The sequence below is a fragment of the Patella vulgata genome, chromosome 5 (assembly GCF_932274485.2).
Source record: "Patella vulgata chromosome 5, xgPatVulg1.2, whole genome shotgun sequence".
NCBI classification, from domain to species: Eukaryota; Metazoa; Mollusca; class Gastropoda; family Patellidae; genus Patella; species Patella vulgata.
Window position 1 is genome coordinate 32,151,778 of NC_065883.2, and position 27,518 is coordinate 32,179,295.

Consider the following 27,518-nt stretch of genomic DNA (forward strand, 5'->3'; position numbering starts at 1 on the left):
GGGCTGACAATGAAAGCTGTCTAGTCGTTCGGATGGGACGAAAAACCGAGGTCCCGTGTACACATTGGCGTTCACGTAAAAGATCCCTTGGCAGTTGGAATTCTCTATAAGAGTAGGCCGTAGTGCCGCTGTCCGGGCAAAATTTCCCTCATAGCACACTGTATGGCGTATGCCCGTCTTCATTAGCCCAGGTTAGGAGCAGAACAGTAGGACGTTAAACTCCATTTCATTTCATTTCATTTACAATCAATAAAAATTGTGACCTCAAGAGGGCCCACAAGCTAAAATTGTGATTTATCGAACAATCAGGGGCCATAATCCAAGAAGTTGCGGCCACTTCAATGCTCAGTAATTTTACTAGCCAGAAATAGCTTTGAAAGTGTCGCCGATGATCTAGACCCCCGGGAGCTTCCAGGGCCTGGGCGACCCCTGGCCCCTCGCCTAAAGTCCTAGGATGGTAGCCCCCCAACCAAGAGTTGCTTCTTCGGCCCTGTTTGTTAAGTCGCTTATCTAACTAACAAATTGATAAATACTGACGAGATAGTTACTTGTAAAATGTTTTGCACTGGTTCATTTTCAAAAATTAAGGTGATGAGATAGCATATTCCGTTTTGCCGTGGCGTTTTGTATTTTCTAATAATTTGTTCACATACTAGGTTCTTCGAATATTTTGCCCTACATTGTTAGAAAGAATCTCTGACATAACGTACATCATCCTTTCTTTAGCGTTTCTGAGGCCAAGTGTCCACTAGCAATTCTATTTCTGACCTGTTTTGTCACCCGACTGATAGCTTATACATATTCGACAACAGCTAAACTGCTTGATGAATATCATCCTAATTTTTTTTTTAGGTTTTTCAATGATGTTGCACTCATGAAACGACTGATTAGGTTTGGTTTACGGCCAGTGTCGTGGATCAGTTTAGTGGAAAAGGTGGGATTGAATCAAGAACAATAACTCTGTAAGTAATAACTTAATTTATACGAGATCAATACTCTTTGCCTTAGCAATTATTTAGGACGGAGTGTTTGTTTACTATGTGTTTGCATAATCAAGAAACAAACAACAAACAAAATTTTAATTTTAGAATAAGTTAAAATGATAATAATAATTTTAAATTTGTGTGTAAGGCATTTGTCGTGATAATATGCAAAGAAGAAAAAAATAACAATAATAATATTAGTAGTAATAAAGGTAATAATAATAATAAAGATTTAAAAAATGGTTGATCTAAATAATATCTAGATCTCTATCTTTGATATGTACTTTTTTCTCATTTGATGGAACCTTATTCAGGTTATTATTATCCGGTGATTTGGGTCGCGAGGAACTACCGGAATTATCACACGAATGATGCCGAGGCGTCGTGTCCTGGTGATCATTCTTATAGTTTACTGTTCTTTGGGGGGAATTTTTGGGTGATGTTTTTGGTGAGTATGTTTTGGGAGAAAAGTTTTCACTATTGGAGGAAACGGTGTCATGTGGAGAATTATATTTAGAACTTGGATATGTTGAAATAAATGAATAACTCGGTGTTGAAAGTGGCGAAAAGAAACGAATAATGTCACACATTTGTCCTTCAATTCTGTTTATCTTTTGATTCAAAATGTCCAAGTCTTCCTTGATTTCAAGTTTGATGTTGATAAGGGAGGTTATTAGGTGTTGTTCGACGGGTGAAAGAGCACTTTTTCCTGGGTACGACCGAACTTCCTCATCCGTCTCATCTAGCCTATTATTACTCTTGAGAAACCCAGAATCTACGGATTCAGTTTTCTGAAGATTGGACTTGACGCCCACATTATCCACATTTTCGTAGGCCGAGTCTATTTTGTCTAAGATATTCCATTTTGTTGTCGGCGGTGCCTTCTCTTGTACTTCTTGTTCGGCTAAATCATTTGTTGAGGCACTATTTCTGCCAATGCGATTGAGAAATTTTCCCCATTGAGATGGCCCAACACTATTTTCTTTCTTCTTTTCTTTAATAAAGTTAGCCACAGAAGGTTTTCCAGCTTCTTCGTCTACTTCCTTCACGGAGTGTTTGTTGTCGCTTATCTTACGGAACCTAGAAATCAACTTTCTAACCGGGTGATCATTCGACAAATCTAGCGGGGGATCATTCTTTCTCTTTTCAGCCAATTCTTTTTCCTTTTTCATGTCGGCCACCTTCCTAAATATTAACTGTAAATAAAAGATTAGAATATATACGTCGAGTTTTGAAATAGGGAAAATGTTAACGGATGCATAAAATGGCACCCTCTCTTTGATCTGAATAAAATTTAACCATCACTAACTAAAATTAGGACGGGAAAACTATAAAGATCTAATTTATATTAGATTGCAGCCACTATAGCACATCTTTGGCACGAGGGAGGCGGGCTTGGGGAAAACCCGAAAATTCTTTTTGGCCCGTGATTTGATTCACTTTCCTAAAGCAATGGTAACGATTGGTTGCCTGGTCTTCCTAACCGCTGGACAACAAGATGGATTTAAAAGCACGTATGTGGTCATTAAAATGCTTAATACTTACTCTGTGTCGAAGATTGTATGTCAATGTCATATTTCTCGAAAAGGAATTAGCGAAGGCATGGTAGAAATCTAAAACTTCTAATAGTTGCTCCCGTTTGATTGTATGAAGATCACAATAAGTTAGAGCTCTCACATTTGCCATTGATTGACCAATGCCAGTTTCCTTCCAAAAAATATCTCCAAATACATCTCCTTTACCTGAAATAAAATGTATTATTTTATTTTTATTCTCACTAATTATTATGGGATTAAAACAACAAGAGTACTAACTAAACAATCTTATTTTTGAGAAGTTTACTTTGATCGCCTAAGTGCCTGCTCAACTTGTTCATACATGTATATATATACAAATTATGATGCTACTGCTGTCTAATAAGGGGGACGTCGTTTTCACATATCTGCCTCACTGCAGTGTGTTCATACTACCAGATTCTATTAAAATACTTCAGTCTTAATTATGTTTGTTTGTTTTGCTACCGTGTTAGTACACCATTAGTTTAATTCATGTGTTCCCATTAATTATAATATAGAATATCATTAATAAATGTCACATTATAATATTTACAGTTATCAGTATAGGATTACACTCTTTCCTATTAGAATTTGAGGCAAAACTTGTTTGCGTGGCTAAAACAGGACTAAATATAATATAACAGACAATGACAGATCCACATGCTGTTAAAAAGAGAAGACATGCAATTTCCAGTCAGTCATTTAAACATACATTATGCAAGAGCTAAAAATGCAGGAGCGAGACTTAGCTTCGAACAACCAGTACGGTGGTCGAAATTATTGCACACGTCTTGTCAAACCTTCAAAGGCTAACATCTTCGCTCGTAATAGAGTAATCTGAATGAAATTTTCAAATTATTCATTTTACATTATCTATTTTCGAACTCTTATAGCAAGAATGACTAGCTCTTTATCTAAATCTTACATAATGCATCTTTAAAGGTTTCCTAGATTACTGACAAAGATCACAAGTAACTGTACGTCGATGGACATAACAATTAAATATGAATCCTGGAATCAATCGATAAAAAAGTACATTTCATTTCAAGGTGGAGCTGAACATTTGTTGCTCTTTTTCTTTGGCAGGGGTGGGGTGAGGGTGCTGGCTTAAACTTACTTAATATGGCAACCACTTCTTCATCTTGTATCACTTCTAAAGATCCAGAGACAACAAAACAGAGAGCATCCAGGCTTTCTCCAGAATGAAATATAAGATCACCGGGCGCACTGTGAGTCATGTTAAAATGCATTGCTAAAGCACGTAAACATCCATCACTGGCCAGTCGAAAAGCTGGATGTTCTAAAAACACCTTCCTATTTAGATGGACACACAAATCAGCTTTCATGTCTTTTGGACAGAAATTCAAAACCTGAAAAATGTCCATTATGTTCAAAACGATTACAATATAAACAAAAGGTAGCTGGTCATCGTAAAATATATCCAAGTTTTCATTGGTGGGGTTTTCTGAACAGGTAGGTCGTTATGATTGAATATAAATATGCATGTATTTAATCAGTTGTCAGGAAGGAATGTTCAGACTGGGTTATTCGAACGATCGTATCGGATTAAAGCTATTGGGATTTTCAAACTTTAGAAAGGACGTTGCTCAACTTAAAGATAGCACAGTGGACAAGAAAAGAACCGTTGAAAATAGCCGTGTAGTTAGATTTTAAAAAAGAAAGCCGCTGACAAGGAATCAAAGCTACCCCGTCATAACATTGCTATAAAATTTTTAGTTATAAACTAGCCCAACCTAATTAAAGGCAGAGTGTGGAAAATGGCCAATAAAGATTTTCTAGGGTAAATTTTTTTTTTTAAATTAAGAAATGAAAAGTGTTCTTTAGATCATCGATGATTTTGAATTTTATTGCCGCGTGAAATCAATAGAAAATAATGTGAACTTTATATGGCCATAACTTAAGTAATAGTATTTGTACCAATATGCTGTTCTGAAAAGCTATATCTGCTTTTCATTCTTAAATATTAAGCGTTTATCTTTCTAAAAACATACCTTCGTAGCATCGATTCCCTTCGATATTGCCCAAGTTGAGACTATATAGTCCATGACTCTTTCACTCAATGATTTAGGTACATCATGAAGTTTCATAAATTCACGAACACTATTTAACATATCGTGGTATCTAGCAAAACTGGCATAGAATTGTTGAAAGATGGTGGTGACGTTTGAGAAAATTGTGGCATACAGTAAAGCTGTAAAATATAAATAAAAGAAATGAAATGTGGATTAACGTCCTACTTTTCTGTTCCACCCAGGACAATGAAGACGGATTTACGCCATTCGCTGTGCTAAATCCAATGTGTACATGGGGCCCCTGTTTCCACCCAATCCGAACGACTAGAGACCGTTCCTTGCCAAGGCAAACCACGCCTGATTATTGAACCCGGGGTCTTCAGGTTAGCGAGCCAACGTCTTACTCATTTAATTACCGCGGCTTCTGTAAAATATAATCGAGCATATACATGCTATTCTTACGAAGGTCTTCGTCGGTAGGCAAAAACAAATAGTTCGATTTGAAGTGATTTACTTCATTAATAGGGTGTTCAATTATAAATAACAAAGATTAGATATTGTTTACTCTAAGCAGGACAGTGCTTGGATTTTCGATAAGTAGGTCTGTCTAAATATGATATTTTCTAAAATAATATTGTACATTTATTTGTGCAAATCATAATGACCGTATAACTATTTATTTTGTATTAAAATTACAAAAGCAGATTCATTGGGTATTGGCGTTGATGTTGTATTGGAGTTTCTAAACTTGTTAATAAGGTAACATCATGGTATTTATTTTTCCTAGAAAAAAACCCCCTTACCTCCAACAATCATCATGAAGACTGAAAAAAGTTTCTCGGCTTTGGTATTAGCTGCCACATTTCCAAATCCAACACCAGTCATGCACGAGAGTGTAAAATAAAGTGACGTCAGGTATCTCATTTCAACATCCGGCCCACCCAGTAACTGATTTGGAGTGGTGTGATTGGAAAAGGAAAACATCTCTCCTGTTACCCTGGATAATGCGGGTAGCCATCCATACGTTACTTTGCTACCCAACTCTGCGTAGCCAATAGAGTACCAAATACAGGCGAACCAATGCGCGAACAAAATGAAAACCAGGATTAGAAGAACCAACATGGCCGCTCCATATTCCAAATAATGGTCTAATTTACGCACCACTCGACCAAGCCGAAGCAACCGGACTACTTTTAAAGCACTGAATAAAGTACTTATTCCCTAAAAGAAAAAGAAAAATAAATTATGACTTTTAAATGCAAGCCATTTACATAACAGACGCCAGATAAAAGAAATCCACACTCTGTAAGACACTTGTTGGTTTGGTTTTTTTTTTTAAAAATAAATATTAGAAATTATTGTGGTTTAAAACTGGAATTTGAATTTTGAGCTACTGCTGTATGCTTCGTTAAAAAGAAAGGGACAGACGGTTGTGCCATATGACTCAAAGAACCATCCTTTACTCATCTGGTCTGTTTTGCCTTGAAATTATTTACATTAATTTTCTTATTGAAATTTATAATGCCTCTTTATAAACAATGTTAATACTATTATCAAGAAAGTATATACAACTAATTTAAAACTTTAGGTTTTGACTTTATATTCTAGTCTATTGTCTCTTTTAGCGAACAGATAACGGGAGGTACTCACATCATCTACGTACTGGAATGCATTGAAGACATCATACGGTAAACAAGACAGGAGATCAATCACGAACCAGCTTCTTAGGTAGTGCATTCTAATAACCTTCGGGTCGGATATAACTTCACCGCTTGACCCAACAAATGATGTGTGGAAATTGAGAACAATATCAACAAAGAACACTACGTCAACCATACTGTCTATTACCAATAAAGGTAGCTGGTCCATTGTCTTAATCTTAAAGGCTGCATTAAATGGAACCATAATGGCCGTGTAGAATGTTAGAAAAAGAATAATCCAATCCCAAATGGTTTTGAACAAACAATAATGAAGTATAATGTGTGGGGGTGTTTTGGGTGCTTCTAAGCGATATTGTGGTAAAACGTCTGCATTCAGATTCATCATCTGAAAAAGAAGGGTATATCTCATTAACATGAAAACATAGGCGGTTTTGTATACAGAAACCATTAATGGTCAATATTCTTTACTAATCCGAATCGTCTAACTCTTTTACTTGCGTTTTTGATGGCAATATGTAGGGTTGATGGTCCTTGGAGAGGCAGAGATACCCTATTTTTGTTAGTTTTATTTTTAATTTCATGAGTTTGATACTCGGTGAAGATAAAAAAAAGATACGAAGGTTCTGTTCTTTTTTTTAGTGTTTTCTTTCAGAACTTCCGTGGTTTACGATAATTTACACATGGGTTCCGTCCCCTACCTTCGAAAGCTGAATGGTTACCTTTCCCAAGATGCGTCTCCAAACCCCCGGACATCTTTTACCTAGGATTTGTATACCATCCAGCGGCAGATTTTTACACAGGGGTTTCAAATGACGGTATGGCCAAAACACCCCTGAAGATGCCTCAAAAATCACCGACCCTTCGGAAACTAACAAATTACGCATGATCTTATTTCGCTGATCTTCACCTGGTCGGCAGTCATCACAATAACCATAAAAGGCTAGTGGGGGAAGGATAAACTTTACGGACTAATTTATCGATTTGTTTATTTTCCATTTGGACAATTTACTTTTTTACCTGGCTAATTGAGAATAAATAGCCCTTAAGCATATCAATAAAATCTCCATATTTTCTAACTATGGCATTATCTCATTATTTCAAGAAGCGATTTCATTGTGCAGGACACTATTCCGTATCTTAACAAGCGGTTGCCATGCAAGATACGCCCATATTTTGCAAGCGTTGGGCAGAGAACAAGCTAAAAAAAGTGATTTTTCAGGGGCCATAATCCAAGATGTTACGATCCGATATGCGCAGTTTAGTGGGTCCACAAGCATTACATACTTCTACAGTATTTACGTACAAGAAGTGGCCATTTTATCGGGCAGTTTCGTTTTAGTTTTCACAAAATTTGAACTCATTATGGTGTAACGGAACCGAGATCTTAGGGATATAAACATAAATTCTAAATTTCATCAAAAGCGGGTAAAACGTTGACCTGTAGAGAGTCTACAACCTTGGTATTACATCCTTTACACTATTTGCGTACAAGGAGCGGCCATTTTATCGGGCAGTTTTGGTCCGATTTTCACGAAATTCGAACTCATCCGTCATTAGGGTTCAACGGAGATATATTTAAACGGTTTGTGAAATCGGATAAACAAAGTGACCTCTAGAGGGTCCATAAGCTAAAAACGCGATTTTCCGTACAGGAAGTTACAGTCCGATATCCGATATGCGCAAATATCGAATAGAACCGAGATCGAGATCTAGTTTTTATATTTTACACTGACATTTTATTGCTTTAAATCTTCCTAGTGCAAAAACGGAAAATTTAACCTTTTGACCCCCGGGGTCACTAAGACTAAAGGTGAATTTAACAAGTTTACATTTTTATTGAAAGAGTGATTACTTTCGATCATTTTCAGCATAATTTCATGATACAAGAATGACTGCGCAATCACTTTCAGTGCAAATGACCTCATTTGACCTTTGACCCCGAATATCTCTAAAACGCCCCAACGGCGGACTGATTCCCACTCGGCATCGTATTCTACGCAAAATTTTACTATAAAAAAGTTTGGTTTGGTTTTGTGACCATTTGATGGACACCCCCGCGCACTGAGTCTCCGGTCTAGTTGAATTATTATTTCACATAAAATCGAATGATATAAGATGCACAGGGGATTAAATGTGTGTGTGGAGAGTATTGGGTGTCACAATAAATAGTTGGTCTCAAACTAAGTGCAGTCACTGAAGTCGGTATAAAAATTATGCATTGGCGACTAAATAAATTAATGAGTAAACAAACAATGCCAAAATAGAAGGGAAAATCCCAAATATTTGATATACATGTATGTACATGTATGTATGAATATATCTGTGTATACGTATGATTTGATATCACAATACGCGCCAGTATTTCAAAGCTGAAATTAGTAAAAACTGTTATGCGTTCAGTAATGAAACAAGAACGCCCAACAGGCTAATTGGACCACAATGAAGTTGCTTTATTCACGGTCTGGAATAGCACGAAAACTCGCCTGCGGCAGTTAAATTTTCAAAATTTTCTCCCGACGGACCCGTCTCCAGGGACTGTAAACGATTGGTTGATTGGAAATTTGACTTAACCACCTAAATTACGCTATATTAAACCACTTTGAAGTTTCTATATTCACGGGCTGGAATAGCAGGAAAACGCGTTTGTGACCGTCAAATTTTCCAAATTATCTTTGGAGATGCCTACACGTAAGATCCACTTCTTCCCCTCTCGCAGACGACTGTCGCCGCCGTCTGTAACCCGAATTTTTTCGGGCATTTCGGGTTTTGTCCCCTAACTTTCATCGAGCTCATACGCCTATGACAACATCGCTGATTGGTGGTCACACTTGATGAAAATATGATGACATAGTCATATTTTTGCTAATTTATGTATATTCGAAGATATAGGTCTATGTAAATTGTCACATATTCACAGTACTTTATACATCCTTGCAAAATTCTTAATAAATAACATGAATTCCCATGCGTAGTACACACTTTTATAAGTGTATTCGGACCATCAGAATTCCAGGAAATGGCATTTCAGTAACTCTAAATTCAAAAATTTCTCCGAGGAACCATTGCCCCGGAAACAAGCTCGCAGCTCTGAATTTAGTAGACATAAGTTACAAATACTGACAACAGCATAGACCATGCCCATACAAATATGGATCAGGATAATGGACCTTATTCGTATAATGGAAACGTTTTACTTTGAAACTTACATTAGCAATCTGTGATGGTTTAGAGCTGTCGAATTTGGTATTTGGCATATGTGATGAAAACTGCAATAATGTCGATCGATTTCTGGTGACAGATCGAGCTAAACGTGCAAATTTGCTTAAACCTATTGTAAAAAGACATTCGCGGATTAGTAATATGGATCTCTGAAAAGAGCATGTAAAAAAGTTAGAGCAAATACAATATTATAGCGATTAAGTATGCCTGATTGATGCATGGATTTGTACTTAAACTATTGTATAGATTGTGAGTTGCACAAATTAATTACCAACGAAAAAATATTGATAATAATGAACCTCGATTATAGAGTGAGTTCTATATTGAAGACAAGTGGAAATGTCAATGTCATATTCAGGGAAAATAGTTAGATATACACCATGCAATGTATGTGCTAAGAAGGGGATCTTTCCACGAATCTTGATTCGGATGCGTGTTTGACGGATTTACATAAACCCATTTTGTAATTTATTATAAAGATAAGTACCTCTTCCTGTTTCGTCATCAATAGGTTGTTTAAGCGCGGTTATATCTTTGAACGTTGATAAAAATAACACCACCTGATCCTTTTCATTTTTAATAGGGGCCACATGTACCATCAACCATAATGGTGTACCTGTATCAGAGAGATAAAATATGAAGGATTAATATAAAACTGTTCAAAATGGGTGTAATTAAAAACTATAAGCAGTGTTAATTAAGTGTGAACTTTACACCACAACTAGCGTTTTTAAAATGTAATACTTTTGCGCAAGGGTAACCAACTAAAAGAGCTACACCTAACAAGTGTAACCTATATTCATGACTACTGAACACCTGAATAGGTGTAATTGTGGAGTATTTTGGTTAAGCTACTCCACTACCAGTGTTATACTGCATTTACACCTAGGTGTGTAACTATTATTGGGGAATAAATCCCAGAACAGTGTTAATTTTACAGCGTTTATTGGGTTGCAAAAGTGTTCGTGACTTCAATTTAAGTTGGGTTTTTTTTGGATGACGTTAATTGCACTAGTAACACAACTATAACTCATTTTAGAGTGTTTACTCATAACGAATATAAGTCTTCCAGAATATTATCATGTATAATAATCTTAATAATTTTTCAGAATGCCTCGCAAGTATAGATTATTTTAGCTTGTATACACTTAAAGACGTGTAATTGTTCCAAAATATTACCAAGTACTCTATCTTAATTAATTATTCTTAATTCAGGCGAGGTGCATAAATGAATAAACCACATTATTCAGCTAAGTTATAAGGATATGTGTATTGATTTTTCCTCGTGTTTATTTTCATTGTAAATTGATACAGGTTGTCTGATTGCCCAACAGCCGTTGAATTTGAATCAGTCTGATGGATATTTGTCAATTTAATGTCGTTGTAAAATGAAGCGAAATAGCCGACGGTCTATATGTACTTTAGGTCGGGCTAAACGCCCTATACTAATTATCATAGATACAATTTCAAGCTTTCTGAGCTTAGAAGTCGTTGGCTTGAAATAAATATACAACAAAACAAATTACACCCCCGTAATAATTAAAATGTAAGGGTAATTTACAAAACATCTTTGAGGTGTAACGCTTAATCTACACCCACGGGTGTAAACTATTAAAGATACATTGTGTAAGATTTAGATAAAGAGCTAGCCATTCTTACTATAATAGTTCGAAAATAAACAATGTAAAATGAATAATTTCAAAATTTCATTCAAATTACTCTATTGCGACCGAAGATATTAGCCTTTGAAGTTTTGGCAAGACCTGTGCAATAATTTCAACCACCGTACTGATTGTTCGAAGCTAAGTCTTGCTCCTCCATTTTTAGCTTAAATCAAAATATGGCTGAACTGTTCTAATCTATTTAATATCGGAGAAATCCGATGCCATCGAGAGTCGATTATGGTCTGGATAAGTTAATGTCTAATTAATAATTTAGAAAACATTTCAGGCCTAAACAAAGACTTGCAATAGGCAGATTTAGCTCTTGCATAATGTATGTTTAAATAGTTTAAGTGTAACATTTCACTGTCTGTGTGCAACACTCATCCGAATGCGGTGCATCAGGCAGGTTACACTACTGGAAGTGGCAACTAGTTTCCACCTGAATTGGTGAAATATTATACCCTAGTTGGGTGTTATCAGTTTACACCACAAAAGGCTAGGAGTTACCCCTATTTAGGTGGTAACTAGTTTCCACCTGAATTGGTGTAAGCTGCCATATTATTTTTAACAGTGTAGTATTTGTGAAACCACCGACATATTCGAGTAGCGTGTCCAAATGATAATTCAGATGTAACAGTGGTATCTAACCTCACTTTTTGTGTTTTAATCATCTAGATTCGTCTACCCTTATTTGACCACTTTCTACAAGGAAAATGAGTAAAAATGAACATTAGCCTTCTGGTGCACCCAGGCTTTGCTCTGTAAAAACAAATGTTGGCCTGGAGGTATTTAACTGTAAATCCATACTTTACTTTTTTAATATCAACTTAATTAATTTGAAAATTTAATGACCCCCCCCCCCCCCACTTTTGGAAACCCTGCAGATACAACTACCAGTGTTTTTTTAATAGCTACATATAATATAAATGGCATCAAAATTATACAACCACACGATGGAAAATTTCATTATGAGAATAATACTTGAAATGGAACTTCTTTGCATTGATCCAATAAAACATAATTAATTGAAAGTAATATATAGTTGGGGATCTAAAGTACCATTGTAATAATACATGTTACATAGCAACTTCCTTTATAATTAGTATACCAGTGCCATAAGTGCCGAACATGTCATGGTGTACTACCGGTAATCCATAAATCCATATACCGGTATTCCATATAAACTTAAGTTTAAATCAATATATGTTTAGTGTTTTTCATCGTCGTTAAAGATACTGTTGAAATCGCTATTAAATGTTCGATGGAAATAATTGACTACATAGTATGACAAAACAGATACGTCTGCTTGTAGGATTCGGAAATGGAAATGGTAGCAATCGAGTTTGGGTTGTTAACAAATTAACAGGAACGTCAATTGCATTTTCAACTTTTAAGAACTTCAGCGTTGAATTACATGTAGAAGGCAATTGGCTTCGAAGATGACGGCACTATGGGTTATTTAGTGGAAAGCAGCCCTATTTTATTATGTACCACGACCTTCGTAGCAAAAAGATAGAGCAATATACGAAAGTTCGCAATGTTAAAGGGGCATTGTGGGGGATCAGATAAAGAGTTGCAGTAAGTTCTTGCTATAATAGTAAAAAGAAAAATGATAACGTAAATAGAATATACTGAAAATTTCAGCCAAATTGCTCTACTTTGAACCGAGATATCAGCGATTGAATTTTAGGCCTAGCCTCGATCATCATTACTAAAGTCGGTACGATAAAAACCCAAAGTCTCGATTATCCATTTTGAAGTTAAATCATCCATCACAAAATGCATTCAAATCCAGTAAATATAGGCTAGCGATGCCATCGAGAGTTGATTATGGTCTAGATAAGTTAATTAATGTCTAATTAATAATTTAGACAACATTTCAGGCCTAAAGAAAGACCTGCAATAGGCAGATTTAGCTCTTGCATAATGTTTAAACATACATTATGCAAGAGCTAAATCTGCATATTAACTTATCCAGACCATAATCAACTCTCGATGCCATCGCTAGCCTGTGATGTTTATTGAATTAGGTTCCAATTGCTGTTCGACTTCCATTCATGATTAACTCATAAAATGGACAATCGATACTATGTTTTTTATCGTACCGACTTTAGTAATGATGATCGAGGCTAGGTCGAAAATTCAGGAATATGGGAATATGGGAGGCATAGGTGACAGGGAAAATCTAAGTCCAGTGAACAACTTCCAAGACAATAACTCTGTGAATTATTGACCAATTAGGTTCACTGTAGTCATAAAATATTGTAGTAAAAATATTCATATAGTCTACATTTTACATATATTCTGGTCTGAAATTTACCATAAAATCAACAATAAAAGCCTTTAATTGAGCCCGGTTACACATGGCTGGACTAGCCTATAATAAATGCGGCTGTATTTATTTCTATTATGGCAAAGTTTGATTCCTATGCGAGCAAAATCAATATTGATTTTATAAAACTACTTTATTTGAACAACTCAAAACATTTATAAAACTTTCAGACAATTAGTGATAAGCGTATACATAAGCGTATTTAATGAAACACCACACTGCTAATTGTCTCATCTGCTGTTTTCACGTCCAACTAACATTCTACATTTACATTCGTAATTGGATTTATTTTTGGCATTATGTACACTAGTTTTTTCTCTATTGGGGGATATTTGACAGAAATCTGTTATATTAAGGAAAATTATTTATCCACCCCCAATGAAATTCGGTCCTGTATTAACGTATTTGTGTGGGTATAACATTTTATCTTTCTCAGTACATAGTGTAGTTGTGTGGATAATTGGGTCATTATAAGCTAGAATAATTCGATTTTAACATAACAAATTCATTATGATTAACCCAGTTGTATAAACTAAAGGACAAATAGTCAATGTAGATAATGAATTCAAATATTATTTTCTGTTTCGTGGAAGTAAAACGTCACTCCCAAGACAGCACCTTCTTCACTAACCAACAGAGTGAAGATGACGCCGTGTTGTTACCAGAACTTTCTAAAAACGCTGGTTATTCTGATGTGTTTTCTTTAAAGGGACTATCCCGATATCAAGAGAGTCTCAAAAATAAAAGTCGGAGTACGTATGAAATTTAAGCGCCAAAATATAGAGGAATGGGGTATTTACCTTCTCTCAAAATTCCAGCTCAACATATTGAGTCGTTTGGACGTGAATGTCAAAATTGCTTATCCGGACACGTAACCCTTTTAAGATTTCGGGTCAGTTTTTTCGTTGGGTGACCTGATAATCGATTCCCATTCCTTGAGAGGTCTATGTAGTGAATGACCCATGTGCTGTACTTGATAACGAAAGGTAAATTTCAACTACACGTTATTTTTATAAAATAAAAGTCTGGTTTTATCCAGACACCGCATAATACAGCTTTGGACACCGGTCTCCATTTCCAGACGGAGACTGACGGGTTTAAGTGGGTTGAAAACTCATCACAAATATTGAGTTAGTTGCTCGGCCCTCAGCTAGAGGATTTTAAGGGATTTTAACACAAAATTAAGCAGTTTTATTCTCCAAAAAATATCGGGATTAGCCCTTTAACTATGTTTTGATACCCCCTTGTAGTTACGTTTCTAGTTCAACTCAAATTTTCGTATCACGGTCCGCACGAACTTTTCTCAGTTTTAGGTTGGTTGTCTTGTAATTTAGGAAATTTTGAAAAAGAACAAATGACTATCCTATAGTTTTGAGAAAATGTTCAATAATTGTATCAAATCACCGTCATTTCTAAAAGTTGTGTTGAGCGTGGTAGAACGTATGTCTCGTTTAAGTGGCGCAGTTTTAATGTTAGAACTTACAGGGACCAACCCGATTTTAACAGTCTCGGGAATAGTGTATTTACCTTGTCTGAAAATTTCAGCTCAAAATATTGAGTCGTTTCGACGTGAACGTCACAACCGCTTATTCGGACACTAACCCTTTTAAGATTTCGGGTCAATTTTTTTCGTTGGGTGACCTTATAATCTATTACCGGTCCTTTAGAGGTTAAAACGGTGTGTGATGCATGTTCTGTACTTGATAACGAACGGTAAATTTCACCTACACGTTATTTTCATAAAATAAAAGTCTGATTTTATTCAGGCACCGTTAGCTGAGTTAGTTACTCGGCTCTAAGGTAGAGGTTTTTAAGGGCTTTTCACACCAAATTAAGCAGTTTTATTCTCCTAATTATAATCGAGATTGGCCCTTTAAATCAAACCTTTGCCTTGATTCGCGTGGTCGTAAGTAGTATATCAAACTTCAAAGGAAACCAAAAGATGCAAAGTGCCACTACTTTCTTTTTGCTGAACAATATGGATGGAGAAGTAAACTGTTAATCCGGGGCCGATTTACATGTAAAACACATTGCCACGTTACTAGGAGAACGTTGTAATATGTTTTTCGCTACGAATGAAGACCTTTAGTTTCACCTTGCAGGCTCATTTTGTTTAATTATGCCTATAACTATGGAAGCCTATAACTACCATTCATAATTTCTACTTTTCGCCTCTTCACAACGCGAAAGTCGAAAAGTCGAAAAGTAGAAGTTACGACAAAATGTGTGGCGACAACACGCTATACAAGCCAAAACCAACTCGAAAATAGGAAATTAAGAAATAACAGTTTGCATTTTGACTTGTATACCGTCTTGTCGACTTTCGACTTAGTCATATTTTTGTATTTATTGATGTCAGTAAGAATGCGCCAACACGCTATACAAGCCAAAATGCAACTTGAAAAGTAGAAATTAGGAAATTAACACACCACGCTATTAGCGACTTTTCGCCACGGAAGTTGTTATGGTTTCAGTTTTCCAGGTCGCATTGGAATACGTGCAATCAGGGCTCACACTGTATTTCATTCTTTTCCGTCAAAATGGATAATAATTTTTATATAAAAAAAATGTTCATATTTTTTTCCCGCCAACTGGGATATTTTATCTGCCAAAAATGTCTGATAAAAAAAACCCCACACCTTAGGCTACAACAATTTAATTTATTATATAGGCCTATTATAAAACAAATTTCTCGTACCGATATCTACAATATACAATAACATACATGGGGATTGGGTGGTCTAGTGGTTTAACACGTGCGCGTGAAATCACAAGGTCTGACATTGATTCAAGTGGTGTGGTTTCGATTCCTTGCTTAAACAACCTTGTGGGTCTTCTCCGGATACCCCAGTTTCTATCGACTGCTAAAGACCCCTACGTGCAAACGAATTATTGAAATGATTTAGTTTGCAACGAGTGGATGTTAAGCCAGCCTGGAGGTCGGGTGTTGAATCCCTGGATTGGTCGAGAAAGTTCATCCAAATTTTCCGGCGGATTCCCCCTTGTCAGTGATGCAGGACGTGGAGGTCGGGTGTTCGATCCCTGCATTGGCCGAGAAAGTTCATCCAGATTTTCCGGCGGATTCTCCCTTGTCAGTGATGCAGGGCGGGGGGGGGGGGACTGACAAGGACAACTGTCGCATACCAAGCCAAAATGCAACTCGAAAAGTAGAAATTAGGAAATAAACACACGCGCTATTAGCGACCTATCATTTTGGCTTGCTGTCGTACTGGCGACTTTTCGAGTTTCGCCTCGGAAGTGGTTGTAGTCACAATTTGCCAGGTCGCATTTAAATATACTATTCAAAAAAAGTAGGGGATATTTGATTTTTAAATGAAATGAAGTTCACATTCATCGATTTATTCCAAATGATCGTTATAGGGGTAAAATGATACCCGGGGTCAAACAGCAAAGTTACCACAGCATCACAACCAAGTCAGTAACGGGTAAATCCTCCTCTGTTTGCCAAACAAGCATTGATCCGACGTGGCATACTCCTAATGAGACGTCTAAGGTCATTTTGGTCCAGATTGTCCCATTCCTGTTGCAACGCAGCAACAAGTTCTTGGACATTGGCAGGACGTTGTTGACGTTGACGTAACCTCTGTCCAAGCATGTCCCAGACATGCTCGATGGGGGAGAGGTCGGGACTCAGTGCTGGCCAAGGTAATGTGGTGATGTTCTGTTGTTGGAGGTAACCTGTAACGATCCTGGCCCTGTGACATCTTGCGTTGTCATCCTGGAAGATGAAACGGCGGCCATGACGTCGTGCGAACGGCACAACATGGACTGCCAAGATGTTGTCCCGGTAGTACTGGCCTGTAACACGCCCTGCAACAACATGTAAAGCCGTTCTTCCAGCAACAGTGATGCCTCCCCACACCATAACAGAACCACCCCCAAATCGATCATGTCTGATGACGTTAACGTCTTGGAAGCGCTCGTTTCGACGACGCCACACCCTCCTACGTCTGTCCAAAAAATCAACAGTGAACCTTGACTCATTTGAAAACATCACATTGCTCCAGCGTCGATTATCCCAGTGTTGACGATCCCTACACCAACGACGTCTTGCCTGAATGTGATGATCTCTCAAACAAGGGATCACGCGAGGACGTCGGGCGCGAAGGTGACCCCTATGCAGTCGATTCCGAATCGTCTGGCCACTCATTCTCACACCAGTGTCTGTTTGAAGACGAGCGCTGATCTGATTTGCTGTGATGACACGATTTCTCAAGGCCAAGGTACGGATAAATCGATCCTGGGCTTGAGTTGTCGCCCTTGGTCGACCTGAGCGTGGTCTGTCCTGTACAGATTGTGTATCACGGTATCTGGACCATAGCCTGCTTATGACAGACTGAGAAACACTCATCGTCCGCGCCACAACCGCCTGTGTTGTGCCGATCTGTAGCATGCCAAGGGCACGTAACCTTTCATTTTGGGTAAGCCGACGCATATCAAAATTTGTTTTCTGGTCACTAAAACAATTAAACTGATGTTTCCACCCTGGAATTCAATGCCACAATGACTGTAACATTCAAAGTCAGAGTCGTGCAAATCTTGGGTTGGACCCCCATGATGATCCCAAGCATCACCTGCATTCCATGCGGTAGCTATTGGTGCGTTTGGGCGTCACATGTAACTGGAAATGTTTCTTCTATTAGGTTCTATAGTGACTTTTTTCGTAGTCATTTGCATATTTTAGTATTATGCGCCCAAAATCAAATATCCCCTACTTTTTTTGAATAGTATACATGCAATTTGCCTTAACAGTCTGTATGATAAATTCTAGTATTGAAGGCGATATTAGCGACCTATGATTTTGGCTTGCTGTCGTGCTGTCGACTTTTCGCCTCGGAAGTTGATGTAGTTTTTACTTTCAAGGTCACATTAGAATACGCGCATTGATAATTGAATTGTATTTAGGCCTACTGTGGTTTCATACCGCATATAAAATATACAGGTTTTCCCGATTGTATATTATTATTTTATTTCAAATTAGATTATCACCATGGCTAGGAAATGTAAGAACGAGTCGAATAGTGACGTTTCATTGCAGTACCGCCGCCAAAATTCTCTAATGATTTTAAGCATGTCTTACAAATAAAATTGAAATTTCTATGAGGATTCAGATTCTGGGTCATTACGGTACCTGCAATTAAGAATAGGCATATTGTACATGCAAAACGTTAAAAAGGGAAATACTTGGATAGAAATGCAGTGTAGAGGCTGAATATATATTGTTCTGTGGGGGGGTGGGGGGGTAACGTCCACTCGACACAAACTAAGAGTTATTCAGTGACTAATATGGTGCAATTTTATATTAAAAATTGGCGATGAGAGAGAGAGAAAGAGAAATTAAATTAAATTGGGGTTTTAACGTCCTACTGTTCTGCTCCGAACTGGGCTAATGAAGACGGACATACGCCATACAGTGTGCTATAAGGGAAATTTTGCCCGGACAGCGGCAATACGGCCTACTCTTATATCGAATCCCAACTGTCAAGGGATATTTTACGTGCACGCCAATGTGTATACGGAACCTCAGTTATTTTGGTCCCATCCGAACAACTAGACAGTTGTCCTTGTCAGCTCCCCCCCCCCCCCGTCCTGCTCCCATATATAACGCCTTAAAAATAGAATAAGTATATATCATTACGACTAATTAAACATACCCAGCCCAATGTAGCAAAACCACCTTCTCATAACTGAAATTTATTATCGGTTGAAATCAAGCGTTATGTATCATTGATTTTGACCGTTCATTCCAGTAGATAGTCATGTACTTCGGGTGCTATGGCAAAACAAAAAATTCACGCCCTTTTCGGTTCTTATTGGCGATAGATTGTTTTATACAAAACTTGTTGATAGCCACGGTTTAGATGCTGGACTTTTCAACAGGTTGTCTTTATAGAAGTTTTATAGGTAGTCTCGGTTTAGATCAAAGAGAATCTGGATTTAAAAAGGGGGTTTCAGTATATTTTAGTTTAAAGGAAGTTGTTGGGTGTTTAGCTAGTAGACGTGTCCTGGTCGGCTTTATGTTTTACTATTTGGTTTCGTTTGTAATTTTTGTTTATGTTACCAAATTTCAGTGAAGATAAATATTAAGAGAGAAAGTCTCGCGATATCCCATAAAATGCGCGTGAAGGGGGTGTGGTTTGGCACCTAAGGTGAGAGCTCGGTGATTGGGTGATAATACGATGGCAGTTACAAGCGATCACCCTTTTCCAGACAATGTTATCAGTTGTCACTGAAGATAACTAGCTTTGCAACGACGACTTTGGTCAACGCGTAGAAAGCTGTATCGGTTGCGAAAGAATCACCAATTCCACAGTAATTTAAAAAATTGTATTTGCTATATTTTATTTTTTATCACTATTCAGATGACAAGAAATCAAAACACAATAGCCACACCACAATTTTGGACGGCGATGCAGCCACTGTTTCGTAATTGTAGGAACATAACTATAGGATACACGTACTTGTAAAACATCATCATGTGGATAGCTTTATTTTGTCTGCGTCATGCAATAAAACCTCTATGTAAACATGTAATGATTAAATCTAACCATCTTTCTAATATCACGAGCTATATCCATACTAATTTGTTTATCTAACATCTGGTTGGTTGGTGTGTCGGTATACGACTGATTAATTATCTACAATACGAATTCCTGCGAATTGCTGGTAAACAATTCAGTTCATGTAGATAGACAACTATAGAACATTAATTAGTCAGGAGTTAGCAAGACATAGTCTTGTGACCTATCACTACATTCTGTCTACCCTTTTCTCCACGCCATCCCAATACAGTCCATTGAACCAGCTATTATGGACTCACTAACAATATATATATAAATTTAATACAGGTAAATATATTAGAAGTATTGATGAACAGGTGTTTTAACTCGGTTCCTTAGGCACTGGAATTCTATTCGGTTTCTTCATTTTCAAATAGTAACTATTTTACTGACAGCTTATGTAATTTCGTGTGTTAATTTTAGTATAAGTTATTAATTAATTACAGCTTTTAGTTATATAATTTATTTTTCTTTTGTACTTAGTATTATTTCATTAGGCCAACGGTACAGATCTACCATTATACTTAGTGTTCAGGTTTTGGTCGACTTTTGCAACTATACTAAAAATGTAACTTGTAAGGCACTCGTACCAAGCAAAACCGTTTTCATAGTTTCCGCGCAACAAGAGATAGCAGTCGACCCTACCAGATCAAGAAGTGTGGGGGGGGGGGGGGTGAATTGTGTTTGGTCGGGGAGCCAAAAATAACGTAATGAGTCCTTCATTGATCTACCTAATCTTCTTAAACTTTACTTGGGACCCTTTACTTAATTCTGCTTCTTCTGATTAGGTTAATTGTTTTATTATATATTGGTGTTATTTTGTAAAGACTTACGGTTTTTCTTGTATATGAGTATTTCAACGTGTTCTTGTTCCAAGGTTTCAAACGCCCCTTCCAGTTTGGCAATGGTCTCTTTATCAGTGAGGTCACCGTACATAAAACTACACGTACTGCTCTTCTGCATGACCTCGGCTCTGTTGTAACCGGATAATTTACAGAAGCCATCATTGCAGTATACAATCGGGTAGTCTACAATTCGAGCATTAGCTAAGAGAAAGCTGCTATCTACAATAAAACAAAGTAAAATGTTTATACTTAATATAATACATTTATCCCGTACAAAGTCACCATGAAGAACTCCACGGTACATATGTATAGCTTGGTAAAATGGGTGAATCGTATAGAATCTGAACTGTAGTGATACAGAAAGAACAATGCCCGGTTGGTTTCCCAGGGGCGGATTAAGAGATCGGCCACAGGAGGCAGTTCGTTCCGAAGGGACCTAGCGAGGGGGGTGTCCTCCCCCAGAAAATTTTAAACATTACATCGCCTTAGAAGAGATTTAGAGGACCTTTCTTTTGGTTTAGATACAAAATTGAAATGATCATCTCGTTGGCCAAATCTGACGAAAAGTAAGAGGTCAAACAACATTTCATTTATATTCGCCATGGCGAAAAAAAGGGCGACCTATTGATTGTACGGAAAGCGTCTGACATTTTCGCCGTGGCGAAACTGTGTATACGGAGGTGAAACACGTGATAATAAGAATATGAGAAGTTTATTCAAACCATAGAATCTCTTTTGCTTGATAACGATATCTGTATGTGTATCGAAACGTAGCATGTTAATAAATTCAGAAGTAGTATATCCATATAAGTGTTTTAACTCTTTGGCAAGGTTTTACTGAACTCAATTATTTTATTGCGCAAAAAGAGAATTCGATATAGATTAAGGATTGTAATTGGACAGTAGTTCTACAATTGTTAACCACCCACTCCCTGGAAATAAAGCTGACAAAAGAAACTGGCCTTCGCCATCTGGAACCTGAATTAAAATATCTTTAGGAGAAATTTGTTTGAAGATTCGCGTGCCTTTCGATTTAACACAGAGGAGCCCTTTTCTCCGATTCGACCCCTCCCCCATCCACCCACACAGTACGCGGGAGTCCTGCCTGCTATAATCTGCTTCTGGGTTTCACCTTCCAAATCAAAGCGTTATCTCTCGATGTCAACCGTATATTTAATCATATAGACTACTTTATATGCATGAGTATCTAACTTCCATTATTACATGTACATGTACTGGTTGGCAGATCAGTTGACTCTTGGGAAGATTTATTTACTTAATTATTATTATAAGTCGTTGTGATCTTTGTTTAATATTTTATAACCCAGGGACAGACACGGAGTTGACTGACGTACATATCGAAATTTTACATTTGCATAAAGATTATAATATACCACTGGCTAGGTGCAATCTATAACAGATTCACGCAATCTCAGTTTTCTAATTTGCTGAGAAATCCATATTCTTTTCTACAATATACTGTTCTTAAAGTTTAAATATCACCCAAATGAGAAACCTTGCTAGTATGTATCTTGTCGGAACGTTTCGGCTTAAAATATTGTGCCATTTTGGAAATGATCGCCAAAGGAGTGTATGGGAGTTATGCAACTCTTTTAGATCCCTCGCCTTCAATTTTTCTTTGAGTGACCTGACAAACTCGACTAATCGATACTGAAACGCAGCAGTAACCGTTCTCGCTGGAAAACATCAATACGAAAGCATAGAGGGAGATTTTCACTCCGCAGAGCAGGGTGATTAGACAAGTTATCATAGAGTTTCGGATGTGTGCTTAGCACAAGAATAACGGATTCTAAAAGACCCCCCCCCCCCCAAAAAAAAAAAAAAAAAAAAAAAAATATATATATATTAATATATAAATAAATAAAAATAAAAACGCTTTCTCCTGGGCTTATCTTCGTCCGTTTATGCAATTAACCGAAACAATGGATACCACTGGTAATTCTATAAATTACCATCTTTCATTTTATATACTGAGCTTTAAAACGGTTCGTGTAATACTGTCTCAGAGTTTGATTAACCTTTGATAAAATTCCAACACTCCAAGTTGGAAGAAAGGTCATCTTTACCTTGACTGAGGCCGAGGCAAAGTACGTTTCTAGTGATTAAGAAATTGAAAGTGCGTATGAATGTATTTTCCTAGGGAGGCAACTTTCAGGAGTTCAATCTTCTCGGATTGTCACAAAAATTACACCGCTGGAACCCTATAATGCCAATTTCTATTTCGGTAAGCAAATTACAAAACTAAACAGATTGGGATCAAAACATAGCGGATTAGAATTCATGGATTAGTCCGTTACTGTTGCGGGGGGGGGGGGGTGCCAGGTTCCCGTTAAGGAAATTTGACAGTTGACAATGCATGATGCAAAGTACGTTGGCATACATACATACTGAGCTTTTTAAAGAGTGAAATCCAACACCCCGTTTGACATCAATTTTTATTATAAATCAATAGGATCCCATTGTGATTCAATTTTATTGATACAAAGCATTGATTGTGATATCACTATGTTATTATCTCGCGCCTTGAATGCCCATTCCATCACACCGTCTGATAAAGGATAAAGCACACGACCTTGACACTTTTTTTTCTCGTAAAAGTTTTGTTTTACATTTCCTTATGTAGCCTCTGGACCCGCCCCATGCGTTAGTTTTTTTATTATTATCTCGTACGTATAAATCTACCATAGAAAATAAGGCGATAACTTATCTGCGATATCACTTATGTGGAAGAAGCCGTTAAAAAAACCCAGTCAGTTGAGGCGATAATCAAGTTGCAATCACACTTTCTACTTAAGCCTTTAAGGCCATAGGGTGTAAAATTATGACTAGTAATATGAATCGGGCAATTTTCGGTAACTCGTAATTACAGTAAATATGACATGATTCAAAAACAGCATAAGAAAGCTAACTACGATTTTACACGAGTTTCACCCCAGTGCTACATACAAACAGTGGACTGGAATCCATAGAAAAGTTCGGGTATCAATCCAAATGAGAACGCAACAATTAATTAAACCGTCCGACTGTTCAAACAACATCATCACTTACAAATAAATACCTCATGCCCTGGAGACAATTAATAGCACAATAATTCTTTAACTCCGAATTATTTAATGGTTAGTAAAAATTATATTACCCTAGATAGAAGAGTAAATATCCCCCTGAAAACGCTACATTTCTGGGGTGGGGGGTGTAGGGATTACATGAATCACCACAGAATGTCATGTAAAAATGGCAGAAAACATCGGTTTCCGGTAATGTTTTTGATGGAGCTGGAGGCGGGAGTATATTGGTTGCTGCTTGTTTTCTATGGTTCTAATTAGATCTGTGCTTATCTGTGTGTCTCCAATAATTCTACGATTTTTTTTTTCTTTACATTTGTCATGATTTAAAAGTGTAGTCCAATCAGACATATGGATTATGTGCTCATTACAGACACATTTATCATATCGAATTTAGGTTATGGGTTGGAAAAGTATATAATCCTGTCATAGCTATATAGGTTTTTTCCCCAAGATAATATAGTGCTAATCTTTCTACTTTCAATCATGAGATGTACATTCCTATAATGACATCGTATACTTTCTTCAATTTCTTTAATCCCGTTATACATTATTTTTAGATTTTGTTTTGAAATAAGATAAACATTTCTGAATGTCAATAATCCTTAGCTGAAAAATCAGAACGATAACCCCCATTTCATTTCCATAATCCTTTGTAGAGAGGGGGGGGGGGGCAGAGAGAGAGAGGGAGAGAGAGAGAGAGAGGGTGGGGGAACCGGTGGACCCGGAGAAAACCTACGAGGTTGGACAGGTGATCCTACTCCTTGTCACGTACAACCGGAGAATCGAAATCACGCCAGTTGACTCAATGACAGACTTTATAATACAACACACACGCGCTAACCATTCGGCCACCCAACCCCTCTCATAATCCTTTGTAAGTGTACATTTCTAATGCGTTGATAAATATTGTTCCATAAGTTGGTTTTTTTTTAAATCCAATCATCCCATCATGTATTTTTTGCAAATTTCTATAATTCTATCAGATATTTTTTGTAATTTCTACAATCTTAGGATGTTCCCTTTTCCGATAAATTTATATTATTCCTGAAAAATTATTTAATAATTATTTATTCTGTAAATAGATTTTCAAAACTATTAATGTTCTATTAATTTCAGAATACTAAATCTATTTATTGTCCGTCATTAGACAAGTTTCAGCCATTAACTGGATAGCATTTCTTATAAGAGGCTTTGGCAATTTCTATGAGTGGGTTTGAGTGGAAAGGTGTCTATTCCGGCACGAGAATATAATCCCAGTGGCGTGTTGCGACTGCCTATTAATAATTCAAAGAGCTTTTAGATGCGACCAAGCAGTTTGTTCGCCTAATAAAGCAAAAATAGAAAAGATGTTTTAACATAATTATCAAGTGGTTCCGTTGGCAAGCCAGCTGGCCGGTAACGAAGGGTATATTGATCGGTAAAATGAACACACACGTTAGTATATCAGCTCATTGATTTCTGACTAATTTACACTATCATAATATAACGATTTTCAATTCATTAACCCACTAAAGTATACATCCTTTAAAACCGTCTTTAAAATCCACAGAATTGTGTTGTCTCTATGTGACAGCTCCTTTATCTAAAGTCGATGGAATTGTGCAATGAAATGACTAAAGTTGTTAAAAAGATGGGTCCATATCACTCACTGTTATATAGCAATCGATAATACAGTGCGAGATATCATTCCATTGTAGTCTTGTCACAATAGACATGTATATACATATATTCAATACTTATATAGGTAATAATAAACAATGGTATATTATACTACATAATATCATAGGCCTATAAGTATTTGATACCTCATATACACAGATGTTGATAAATTTAAAAAAAGACAAAACACCTATGTTTTATGTATGTATCTATTGAAGTACAATTAGTCTAATGTCGCCGAGAATGGAACTGTCAACCCGTTTGTTTTGTTTTTTAAATTCACATTTCTGTGAGAATCTTTTTTACAATTTTGTATAAAATAAAATGTCAGTAAGTAAAGGTGATAAAATTTCTACTTACGTTGTCCATTAGAACGACGGATGATGTTCTCGAGGAAGGTATTTTGTGGGGCGACAAGTCCCCGCCTCGCTCCGGGCATTTTATTCTTCTTTCTGTTTTACCATGTAGACAGTAGAAAAATCGATACGCCTATCCTCTCTGATCTCCTAACATTAGATAACCATCACGTTTTAGCTATTCATCATTTCCCAAAAACTAATCCTTGCCGTTACCTAGTCGGTTTCACTGAATCCGAATAATTGATTACCTATTCGGCGCATGTTAAAAAAGAGATAGGTAGTTTCTCCAATCAGGCAAAATTAATATCATGCAGTTTACCGATTTCCTGTCCGACCTTCACAGTGTATTGTTACCTTGGTGACGACGTCACGGGGTTAGAACAACAATAATCATAAAGTGTTCCATTATAAGAATTATTTATCAAAATATATAGCTAGATGCAATACCTGTCTATACATATAATATCTATGGAATGCCAGACAATTGCAGCCATAATTGCATCCTTAAGTACGACGAACATTTGACCGAATATACATCAGTGACAGGTAGATAACACAAAAACGGTAAAATTGGATAAAATCCCAAGAGACGTTCCACGTGGTAACAGGATTGATGTGAGGCTATAATAGAAGATATATCAATAGTTATTAGAAATAAATTAAATATTCGACCTTCAGGTATTCATTTTTCAACAACGGTATATTGGTATTTTGATCGTTCATAGAGGTGGCGATACCAATTTGTTTGTAAATCAGTGACTTTGTTTTTGTATTTATACAAAATAAAAGGTTAACATTAAATCATGAAGTAACGCATTTTCTAAGTACTGATCATAGGAACAGACAGACTGATATTTAAAAAGGAAGATTAGAAATTGGGATTCATGTAGAATTGGTATCTCATTGGCTTATACGTATAGACACCATTGTTATTTTTACGATGATCTGATTCGGTTTTTAGTAATTGTTCAGCAAACATTTTGATTATCTGATAAGTTAGCGCTTAGTTATAAAAATACATAATGGAAATATTACAACATTCCAAATAATTATTACTTAAAGGATCTAAATCGCTAATATTTTGGATCTAGAAATTTACACAAATGGGTCTCAACGTATATATTAATTTAATGTGAATGTATATAAACTGATTTACATTCAATCGTTTCTGTTTTTTACTGCAATTTCTAATAAGCCAGAAGTATCAATCCAATGGCAATCTCTAGCGTCTGGTTATTCCACTCTATACCGATAGTATTTATTGCGCATGCTCTCCAGATAAGAATATGACGTCACCGTTTGACATGACTTGTGGAATATATCTAGCCTCTTTCTACGAGTCCCTTGTTAAAAATGGCGTTGAAATGCACCATGGTACACGATTCGTGGGTTCATTCCCATATCGCCGACTCACCGAGTTTTAGGGGGAAAATTTTGGTCGACGTTATGGGAATGAGTGGCCAAGAACAATAGACACAAGCTGAAGGATAAACCTCATTAAGCAGATAATTTTGGGAGCATTTATTTTTTTTTTAATTTA

The 27,518-nt window shown here is 36.8% G+C and overlaps 1 protein-coding gene across 1 annotated transcript; it reads right to left on the bottom strand.

Moving 5' to 3' along the window:
- Nucleotides 1-1,076: 1,076 nt before the first annotated feature.
- LOC126822280 (potassium voltage-gated channel protein eag) lies at nucleotides 1,077-26,326 on the bottom strand. The gene is made up of 10 exons (XM_050551068.1): nucleotides 25,980-26,326; nucleotides 20,863-21,093; nucleotides 9,940-10,068; nucleotides 9,440-9,561; nucleotides 6,223-6,618; nucleotides 5,376-5,793; nucleotides 4,552-4,751; nucleotides 3,657-3,909; nucleotides 2,529-2,725; nucleotides 1,077-2,179 (listed from the first exon to the last, which is right to left on the bottom strand). Exons 1-10 carry the CDS (start codon nucleotides 26,056-26,058, stop codon nucleotides 1,232-1,234), a joined length of 2,973 nt encoding a protein of 990 aa, XP_050407025.1. The 5' UTR covers nucleotides 26,059-26,326; the 3' UTR covers nucleotides 1,077-1,231.
- Between the last annotated feature and the right edge of the window lie 1,192 nt (nucleotides 26,327-27,518).

Coding starts and splice junctions, on each gene's coding strand:
- LOC126822280 (XM_050551068.1), bottom strand. CDS start 26,058: ATGCCCGGAGCGAGGCGGGGACTTGTCGCCCCACAAAATACCTTCCTC. Junction 9,562..9,939: donor TGATGACGAAACAGGAAGAG/GTACTTATCTTT, acceptor TTTTTACAATAG/GTTTAAGCAAATTTGCACGT. Junction 2,726..3,656: donor AGAAGTGGTTGCCATATTAA/GTAAGTTTAAGC, acceptor ATTTTATTTCAG/GTAAAGGAGATGTATTTGGA.